This window comes from Anolis sagrei, chromosome X (genome assembly GCF_037176765.1).
Source record: "Anolis sagrei isolate rAnoSag1 chromosome X, rAnoSag1.mat, whole genome shotgun sequence".
NCBI lineage: Eukaryota > Metazoa > Chordata > Lepidosauria > Squamata > Dactyloidae > Anolis > Anolis sagrei.
Window position 1 is genome coordinate 20,174,632 of NC_090034.1, and position 11,070 is coordinate 20,185,701.

General features: G+C 45.4%; 1 protein-coding gene across 3 annotated transcripts in view; it reads right to left on the minus strand.

Annotated features, from left to right (window-relative positions):
- Positions 1-5,414, minus strand: part of LMF1 (lipase maturation factor 1) — a 124,110-nt gene extending 118,696 nt beyond the window's left edge. For 2 of the 3 annotated variants that reach the window (XM_067473649.1, XM_060786554.2), the window contains exons 1-2: positions 5,194-5,414; positions 2,917-3,226 (exon numbers count right to left, since the gene is read on the minus strand). In XM_067473649.1, coding sequence (XP_067329750.1) covers positions 2,917-3,226; positions 5,194-5,371 — 488 coding nt within the window. In that variant the 5' untranslated portion in view covers positions 5,372-5,414. Of the gene's footprint in view, positions 1-2,916; positions 3,227-5,193 lie in introns of those variants that run through there. The other variant, XM_060786556.2, reaches the window with a different exon arrangement.
- Positions 5,415-11,070: the final 5,656 nt, after the last annotated feature.

An 11,070-nucleotide genomic window follows, 5' to 3' on the forward strand; every position in this document is an offset into this window, starting at 1 on the left:
AAAAAAACTTTAAAATGAGGACAGTAAATAATGACCCACACTCAAATAACAGGGGAAATCCTGACATGAAACAATCAGGGCCTGCTAACACCTCCCAACAAAGGATTCCCCCAGGCAGGAAGCAGCCAGGCTTGGAAGCTGCAAGGCCATTCAATGCTAATCAAGGTGACCAACTGCAGACAAGAGTTCTTTCTCCCACCTGGATAATTCCACTGATATGTAAAGCTTACTTGCCTAGTTTCCAACAGACCTCACCACCTCTGAGGATGCCTGCCATAGATGTGGGTGAAATGTCAGGAGAGAATGCTTCTGGAACATGGCCATATAGCCCGGAAAACTCATAGTAACCCAGTGATTACGACCATTAAAGCCTTTGACAACACATCTTTCCAGCATTGTGTATAAAGCAGAGGATTTGAATACAAAGAAGCCAACACAAAGAAAGTAGAAAAGCCCTAACTCCGCTATCTCTTTCTCCCATGAGCGATGGACTCCCATTATATAGCTATGCAAGGGCAATCACACCAAAAGGCCTTTCCTTGCTTTGGTCTGCAAAAAAATTAGATTTTTTTAGGCAGGAGAAAGAATGGAAGGAGGGACAGTCCCTCAAATCAAACTTCCTTTCCACACCGACGTCCTGCCGGTTGGACCCGAGTTGAAAAGAGTCGGCAGCGCCTGGCATCTGCAGCCGCCGGCCCAAAACAAATAGATAAACAGCTTCAAAAATTAAAAGAGGAACATTAAAAGAATAAATTGACAGGGAAATTGTGTGGATGCTCCCTTCGGATTTCCATTGAGAGCAAGGAGGGCCAGACCCAAGTTTGTCTCAGAAATGGGCCACAAGATCCTCCTGCAAATACCCAGATACGAATTAGAGTAGGGGTTCCCCAAAAGTCATCCAGTTGAACCCCATTCCTGCCATGTAAAAACACACTATTCAGTCCCTCCCAACAGATGACCATTCAGCCTCTGCTGAAAAAAGCCTCCACAGAAGGAGAATCCATCCAAGCAATCTATATGTCACTAGAGTTGAAAGGGGTCCCCAAAGGTCATCCAGTCCAACCTCATTTCTGCCATTCAAGAAGACACTATTCAGTCCCTCCCGACAGATGACAATCCAGCCTCTGCTTTAAAACCTTCAGAGGAGAAGAATCCATCGAGGCAGTCTATATTTCACTAGAGTTGGAAGGGATCCCCAACAGTGATCCAGTCCAACCCCCTTTCCGCCATGCAAGAAGGCACAACCCAAGCACTCCCGACATACAGTTATCCAGCCTCTGTTTAAAAACTTCTAGACAAGGAGAAGTTGTTCCTAATATCCAGGAAGCTCCTCAACAGGATATCCTTTCAAATATTTAAACATGGCTCTCATGTCTCTGTCAACCTTCTCTTCTCCAAGCTAAACATTCCTGTCTTCCTAAACTCCTCTTCAGAGGGATTCATAGTTGCCAGACCTTTGACCATTTGAGCCTCGCTTCTCTGGACATTTCCCACTTTGTCCACATCCATATCTTGGATTGATTTGCCCAGAACTGAACACAGCAGTTATTCCAGGTGAGAACAGACCAAAGTAGAACAGAATGAGCTGATGACTTCCTTCGATTGGGAGTTCTAGACACTAAATATATAGATGCAGCCTAGAATTTTAGATCAATTCAGAGGGTGTTGTGGTTTAACAGAAAGGAAATGAACAAAATCTGATTACTGGTATTAATAAAAAAACCTCTAGAATCAGGACAGTAAATAAAGAGCAACACTCGAAAAGCAGAGGAATTCCAGACATGAAACAATCAGGGCCAGCTAACACCTCCTAACAAAGGATTCCCCAGACAGCAACCAACCAGACTGTGAAGCTACAAGGCAATTCAATGCTTATCCAAATGCATCCACCCCTACGTCCCATCTCCTAATCTAAGAACATCCGAGGAGGCCCTGCTCTCGCTCCCGTCAATTGCGTAAATGTGTCTGGCCGGGACGAGAGACAGGGCCTTCTCGGCGGTGGCCCCTCACCTATGGAACACACTCCCAAATGAGGTAAGGTTTGTTCCCTCCCTCCTGGCTTTCAGAAAAAAATTAAAATCATGTCTTTGGGACCAGTAGATGTTTGTAGAGTTTAAAGGACATGGACTAGAATGACAATACGACTGGCGAGACTGTTTTTATTATTTATTGTTTTAATGACTGTTTATGTACTGTCTAATTATGATTTATATTTAATTGTGGTTTTAATATTGTGGTTGTTATGGATTGGCATCGCGTCAGTGTCCAATGTATGACATTGAAGTTTTGCCAGTTATGTGTAAACCGCTTTGAGTCCCCCTAGGGGTGAGAAAAGCAGTATAGAAATACTGTAAATAAATAAATAATAAGTAAATAATAATTAATAAATAATCAAGGTGGCCAACTGCAACATTCATTCACACTTGCCTCAAGCAGGCCCTGGACATTATTCAAGATATATAAACCCCACTTGCCTAGTTTCCATCAGACCTCACAACCTCTGAGGATGCCTGCCATAGATGTTGACGAAATATCAGAAGAGAATGCTTCTGGAACATGGCCACACAGCCCAGAAAACTCACAGCAACCCAATTCTTACGGCCATGAAAGCTGTCAACAACACAACAATAATTGCATTGGCTTTTTTAGTTGTTGCATGATCAGCTAGACTCTTAAATCCTATTTAAATACTGTGTGTGACCTGTTTTGACCACAAATCCAGGGCTATTATTCCAAGTGAGGTCTGACCAAAGCTCAAAATAGTGGAATTACGATTTCCCTATGACTATACATCTATCAGTGAATCATGGCATCCACAACTTGGGCTGTTCTTCAAAAGTCTGGGTGAAAAAAACCTAAAAGCGACCCATTGCTATAAAGGTGGCCATTGCCAGCATCGGGAACTCGTCCGCTTACCAGATCTGCCCCACGTTGACCAGCGAGAGGTAGAGTGTCCACAGGGTGGCCATGAGGACCATGTTGGCGCAAGCGGTGACCAAGACGAAGGCCGAAAGGGCCAAGCCGCTCAAAGCCACGCCATCCAGGACGGCGTCCATGTTTGACCAGTCCAAGAACCAGACGATGGTCGGGGCGTAGCTCAAGGTGTCCAGGTTGACCTTGCCTTTGGTGTAGCGCTTGACCTCCTCCAGGTAGAGCTTGCAAGGCAGGAGCCCTCTTTCGCCAATGAGGGCCTTGTTTTGGTGGTAGGCCACCAGAAACGCCACGCCTGTGAGTGAAAAAGGGGAGAGTGAAGGAGGCAGATTTCATGGGGGGACCCCCAGAGGGCATCCAGTCAAACCCCCTTCAGCATTGCAATTGCTTCAGCCCCAGGCCCCTTCTACAGCTGTGTAAGAGCCATATGACCTGCTTTGAACTGGATTATAGGGCAGCGTAGCCTCATATAATCCAGTTCCAAGCAGATAAACATGAATGATCTGCCTTGATATTCTGGATTATATGGCAGTGTAGAGTCATATAATCCAATTCAAAGCAGATATTGGGCCCTTCCACACAGCTGTATAAAATCCACATTGAACTGGATTATCTGTCAGTGTGGACTCTGATATTCCAATTCAAAGCAAATACGTGTATTATCTGGTGTGTTGAAGGGTCCAATATGGGTAATCTAATGGGATAATCTGGATTTTTTTTGTTGTGTCAGGAGCGACTTGAGAAACTGCAAGTCGCTTCTGGTGTGAAAGAATTGGCCGTCTTGTAAGGACATTGCCCAGGGGATGGCCGGATGTTTTGATGTTTTACCATCCTTGTGGAAGGCTTCTCCCATGTCCCCGCATGAGGAGCTGGAGCTGATAGAGGGAGCTCATCCGCGCTCTCCCCAGATTCGAACCTGCGACCTGTCGGTCTTCAGTCGTGTCAGCGCAGGGATTTCACCCATTGTGTATCGGGGGCTCCTGGGTTATATGACAGTGTAGGAGGGGCCCTAGTCTACAATGCCATATAATCCAATTCAAAGCGGATAATCTGGATTTTATATAGCAGTATAGAAAGGGCCTTAGGCACTCAAGACTGAAGTTGCCCATGGCATTGTCTCCCTACCCCTTCCCTTTGTATCTTTAGATGCAACCCATGGAATCTGACCCCATTTGAACTGCCATGGGCCCAAGGCTAGGGGATCCTGGGAGTTGTACACTTGGGTGGAATGAGGATCAAGACCTTGGGAAACTACATCTCCTAAGCTTCCATTGCCTGGAGCCATGGAAAATCCGAAGTGGCACCAAACTGCATTAATCTTTTAGTGTTAAGAGACCCCTTCTACACTGCCATATAAGATCTGGATTGTCTGTTTTGAACCAGATTATATGGCAGCATAGACTCATATAACCTAGGGCCCTTCCACACAGCAATATAACCAGAATATCAAAGCAGAAAATCCCACACTATCTGCTTTAAACAGGGTTATAAATCCTCACTGCCATATAAACCAGTTCAATGTAAAAAATGTGGATTATCTGCTTGGTAAACCTGGATTATATGCCAGTGTAGACTCTATAATCCAATTCAAAGCAGATAATCTAGATTAGTTTTGATAATCTGGATTATATGGAGGCGGGGATTTATATAATGCAGTTTAACACTGATAATATGGATTATCTGCTTTGCAAATATGTATTATATGGCAGTGTAGATTCATATAATCCACTTCAACACAGATAATCAGGATTACCTGCTTTGATCTTCTGGGTTGTATGGCAGTGTAGACTCATATCATCCAGTTAAACACGGATAATCTGGATTATCTGATTTAATCAACTGGATTATATGGAAGTGTAGACTCATATAATCCAGATAATCCGGATTATTCGAGTTGATAATCTGGATTATATGGTGGTGTAGGCTCATATAATCCAGTTAAAAGCATATAATCTGGATTACATGGCAGTACAGACTCATATAATCCATTTAAAAGCAAATAATCTGGATTACGTGGCAGTATAGACTCATATAATCCAGTTGAAAGCAGATAATCTGGATTATGTGGCGGTGTAGGCTCATATAATCCAGTTAAAAGCAGATAATCTGGATTTTCTGCTTTGATAATCTGGGTTATATGGCAGTGTAGAAGGGGGCAGAGATGCACCTGACCAGTGGGTAACCTGTAGGGGGCGTGGCCTACTCCCTAGACTCCTCCCACTCCTCTCCTCCCCCCCCCCTCCCTGAAATCCCAGGACTCACAGTAAATGAAGGCGGTGCTGCGCAAAAGCACCAGGCGCGTGAGCCAAAAGGTCCCGGGCTGCAAAGCAGGCGCAGAAGGGCTGCAAGGCTGTTTGGCCTCGGGAGCATCTCCCGCGCCGCTTTCCCCCGCCGCCCCCCACCGCCCACGCCGCCTGAGGTCTGCTCCACTGGAAGCCATGCTTGCTTTGGGGGGAGACAAACTAGGAGGAGGAGAAGCAGGAGGCAGGCAGGCAGGCAGGCAGGGAGGCTGCCCAACTGCGCCTGCGCAATTTGGAGGGGCCACGGAGCGCGCTGCCATTGGCTCCCCTCGTACAGTCACAAGGCCGGCGTTGCATCTGCACGGGGGGAGCCAGGCAGTTTGGCACCACTTTTAAAAGGCGCCCGGGCTGCCTGCAGTAGCATCCTGGGAGCTGTGCTTTGCAGGCTTTGGCAAAGGAGCCCCGACATCTTGATCTGTGCGGAAGGAGCCTATGGCAGTGTGGACTCAGATAACCCAGTTCAAAACATATTGTGGGATTTTCTGCCTTGATATTGTGGGATATAGGGCTATGTGGAAGGGCTCCTAGTCAGGCCCTATATCCCATAATCCGATCCCAGGTTTTCTGTTTTAAACCGGATTATATGAGTCCATACTGCCAGCTAAAACTTGGGATCAGATCCTGGCATATAGGTCCTGTCTGGAAGGGCCCTCTATCTCTATCTATTCACCTGTGTATAAGGTGCACAGAAACGCCAGCTTCCCTTTTGAGTGTCCTAATTGCACTATGTGACTCGATTTTCATTCCTGGGTTAGAAATGTCATTTCCTAATTGGTTCTATTACTAAAATGTGGAAAAGGTTTATTAAACTGCACAAACTTAGTTGTTGCGGAAGGGACATCATCCTGAGGCACATTTGGCATTTCCTTATGGGTGCCCTAAATACCTCCCTGCTTTTTAGCGGTATCTATCTAGTTTTTTCAGTGAGTATCTCATCGAGTCTCATCCAATTCAACCTAGTTTGTGGCAGCCACAAAAGCAAAGTTTCTGGAGTCGAACAACTCTCAAGTACTGCATAGATAAACAGGAAATAACACTTTCAAACCAGAAACATTTTTTTTTTACATAGGGTTATTATTATTATTATCCCCCTTTTTTCCTCTTCAAAAAGACTCAAAGTGATTGACAATAATACAAATTAAATATTTATTTATGTACAGCATTTCTGTTCTGCCCTTCTCACACTGAAGGGGACTCAGAGCAGAACACGTATATGGCAAACATTTAATGTCATTATACGCTGACAAGACACAACTGCAAAGATACAGAATGGGGGACAATGCCTGGCTCGAGAGCAGTACGTGTGAAAAAGATCTTGGAGTCCTCGTGGACAACAAGTTAAACATGAGCCAACAATGTGATGTGGCGGCAAAAAAAGCCAATGGGATTTTGGCCTGCATCAATAGGAGCATAGTGTCTAGATCTAGGGAAGTCATGCTCCCCATGCTCTATTCTGCTTTGGTTAGACCACACCTGGAATATTGTGTCCAATTCTGGGCACCAAAATTCAAGAGAGGTATTGACAAGCTGGAATGTGTCCAGAGGAGGGCGACTAAAATGATCAAGGGTCTGGAGAACAAGCCCTATGAGGAGCGGCTTAAGGAGCTGGGCATGTTTAGCCTGAAGAAGAGAAGGCTGAGAGGAGATATGATAGCCATGTATAAATATGTGAGAGGAAGCCACAGGGAGGAGGGAGCAAGCTTGTTTTCTGCTTCCTTGGAGACTAGGACGCGGAACAATGGCTTCAAACTACAAGAAAGGAGATTCCATCTGAACATGAGGAAGAACTTCCTGACTGTGAGAGCCGTTCAGCAGTGGAACTCTCCGCCCCGGAGTGTGGTGGAGGCTCCTTCTTTGGAAGCTTTTAAACAGAGGCTGGATGGCCATCTGTCAGGGGTGATTTGAATGCAATATTCCTGCTTCTTGGCAGGGGGTTGGACTGGATGGTCCATGAGGTCTATTCCAACTCTTTGATTCTATGATTCTATGAACTGTACATAGATAGAGGTATATATAGGTTTTCTCATCTTCAGCATCTTGGAGGCTGTGCTCGGTTCCGGCCACAGGAGGTGCTGTCGCTCCACTTTCCCTTCCAAAGAGCTTTGTTCGGAAACTTCCTCCTTGATCAAATCACTGGCATTTTTCTGGCATTTCCTGATGGCTGCCTTAATACCTCCCCACTTAAGTAGTACCTATTTATCTACTCGCATTGCTGTTTTTGAAACTGCTAGGTAGGCAGAAGCTGGGCTAAAGGCCAGGAGCTCACCCTGATCCAAGCTTCAAACAGTCAACCTTTCAGTTGCTGCAGCTGGCGGTTAACCTCCTGTGCTAAAGCCCAGCCCTAAAAATGTACAATTTGAAACCAAAAATATGTGAACACTCATAATAAATAAATAAATATGAAATAAAAATGCACTATTTAAAATCAAATATATGTCAACAACAATAATAATGTGCAATTCAAAACTGAAAACATATAAATATTTAAACAATTACATAACAAGAAGAAGAGGAAGGATGAGGAGAAGCCACAATAGAGAACAAAGCACTCTGGGCATGCTCAGAGGCACTGCTTTTGGCTAGGTCTAAAACTAAGGTAAGACATAGGTTGGATCTACACTGCTATATAATCCAGATTATCAAAGCAGATAATCAACATCTGCTTTGCACTGGATTATATGAGTCTCCACTGCCATATAATCAAGTTCAAAGCAGAGAATCTGGATTTTGTATGGCTGTGTAGAAGGGGCCGTAGGTTTCTGAAGGCCGAGGCCTTATTGCATTAGTATTTACAATAAAGAACCTCCCTTAAAATGGGCTCAGTCTGAGCCTCCATCGAGACATCTGGCTCCATAGACAGTGAATAATTTTTTGCAAAACGTTCACGGAGGAGGTTTTTGTTGTTTTTCTGGCTCCATCAGAACAGCTGCAAGGAAATATTAAAACGAGGAATTTTTATCTTCTCTGCTCTGTAAGACTAAACTCCGCGTCCCATGGGCATGGAAGGATGCATGACGGACCGCTGTCACGGCAATCACTCTGGAAAAGTGGGGATCGGCCAATTTGAGGCCCATCTGAATATTTCCTGCTCCCTTGTGTTCTCCGGTCCATCACCAACCGTTCTTGAACCGTGAGTTCCTTTATTGGCTTTCCAAATACTAATCTAGTGTTGCACTTTGTGGGCAGCCTCTACCCTTTCGGTCCAAACCAGTCCATTTTCATAGAACCACGAAGTCAGAAAGGGACCCCCAGGGATCATCTAGTCCAACCCCATGAGGCCGATGCAGGGAATCTACAACTAAAACAGCAATGGAAGCCTTCCAAACACTGATTTTAAAAATTAAGGTTTACTGCAAGGTGAGGATTTCTCCTAAAAGGTTTTTAATGGCAATATTATGATTTGTGTCATGTGTATTTATGTCCCACTTTCTTCATATAGGAGTCCCTAGTGGTGCAGTGGGTTACACCGCTGAGCTGCTGAACTTGCTGACCAAAAGCTCGGCAGTTCGAATCCATGGATCAGGGTAAGCTCCCAGCTTCTGCCAACCTAGCAGTTCAAAAACATGCAAATGTGAGTAGATCAATATATACTGCCTTGGTGGGAAGGATCAGCACTCCATCCAGTCATGCTGGCCACATGACCTTGGAGGTGTCTACGGACAATGTTGGCTCTTCGGCTTAGAAATGGAGATGAGCACCACCCCCCAGAGTCGACACGACTAGACTTTACCGTCTTCACAAGTTCCTGGATTATAAATGTCATTTCCTAATTCTGCAGATAGTCTGGGGTGGGACCATTTAGAGCTTTGTAAGTAATGACCAGCACTTTGTATTTAGCCCAAAAGCAGATTGGAAGCCAGTGGAGCTGCCATAGCATGGGAGTCGTCCTCTCACGATACGGTGCTCCTGTTAGTAACCTGTCCACCAATCTCTGCACCAGTTGAAGTTCCAAACTATCTTCAAAGGCAGCCCCACATAGAAAGTGTTGCAGTAGTCCAAATGGGAAATAACCAAGGCATGGACTACCATGGTCCAATCTGGCATCTCAAGGAATGTGCACAACCGGCGCACAACTGTGCGAAGGTGCTCCTGGCCACTTCTGATATCTGGGGTTCCAGGGTCAGCAATAAATCCAGGATCACCCCTAGACCGTAGACCTGTGTCTTCAGGGGGAGTGTGACTCCATCCAACACAGGCTGTAATCCCACACCCTGATCTGTCTTCCAACTGACCAGGAGTACCTCTCTCTCATCTGGATTTACCTTCAATTTATTAGCCCTCATTCAGTCCATCACTGATGTCAGGCATCAGTTTAGAGGTAGGATGGCATCCTTGGCTTTTGATGGAAAGGAGTACAGTGTTCCCTCACTTATTGCGGGTGTTACGTTTCAAGACCACCCGCGAAAAGTGAAAATCCACGAAGCAGGGATGCTATATATTTATATCAAGTTCTGAAGGTGAGGCAGAAGCAAAGAGAGATTTAAGGGCACTGCACACTTTATTTTTTGCTAGCTATCTCTGCTTTGTTTTGCATTCTCTCTTTATTGGCTACCTGTCTCCCGAGGTGGAGGATGAAACCCCCTTCCACACTCCATCGTTGCCAGGAGGCAAGATTAGAACACTGCTCTGGACAATGGCAACCATTCAACTGGGAGGCAAAAACCCACAAAACAGCGAGTCCACGAAAAGTGAACCGCAAAGTAGAGAGGGAACACTAATAGAGTTGGTTGTCATTGGTGTAAATTTGACACCAAACTCCAAAACTCCAGATGATCTCTCCCAGGGCTTTCATGTAAATCAGTGGTTCCCAACCTTTGGGCCTCTAGGTGTTTTGGACTTCAACTCCCAGAAAGCTGTTAGGAACTGTGGGAGCTGAAGTCCAAAACACCTAGAGGCCCAAAGGTTGGGAACCATTGATATAAATGTTAAACAGCATGGGGGACAGAACTGAACCCCGAGAGACCCCACAGGCTTCCAGCCAGGGAGTCAAACGGGAGTCCCCCAGCTTCACCATCTGGGTACATCCGTCCAGGAAGGACCACAGCCACTGCAAAACAGTTCCTCCCAATCCCATCTTGGACAGGCGGCCCAGAAGGATACCATTATAGATGGTGTTGAAAGCTGCTGAGAGGTCTAGGAGAACTAGAAGGGACGCACTTTCCCCGTCCAGTTCTCTTCATAGATCATCCACCAAGGTGATCAATGCCATCTCTGTCCTGTGGCCAGGCCTGAAACTAGATTGAGATGGAGCCAGGTAATAGGTTTCGTCCAAGAAACTTTGGAGTTGTGATGCCACCACCTTATCTAGAACCTTGCCCAGGAAGGAGGGATGTGAAACTGGTCTATAACTACTCAGTTGAGTGGGATCCAGTGCTGGTTTCTTTAACAAAGGTATTATTATTGCCTCCCTAGATCAAATTATAGACTATTATGTGTCTTCAAGTCATCTCTGACTTATGGTGACCCTATCATAACATTTTCTTGCACTATATTTATTTGGAGGAGGTTTGCTATTGCCTTGCTCTGAGGCTGAGAGAGTGTGACTCGCCCAAGGTTACCAAGTGAGTTTCGATGACAAGAAAGATGCAAAGCCCCTATATAATATCACCAGGATTAATGCCAAATACCAACCAAAGGGCCTTGAAGGCATCAAGGAACCTTTCACTGCTCCAAAGAAATCAAGTTCCTTTACATAAAGTATGAATGGGGTGGGAGGGGCAGCCTGATTCATTCAGGAATTAAACTGTTCCCATTCTGGTCCCCCAAAAGTGATAACTAGCAGGATGCCGACTTTCAAGGAGTGATCTAAAACCGCCCCCAACTTCCAAGAATATCCTGC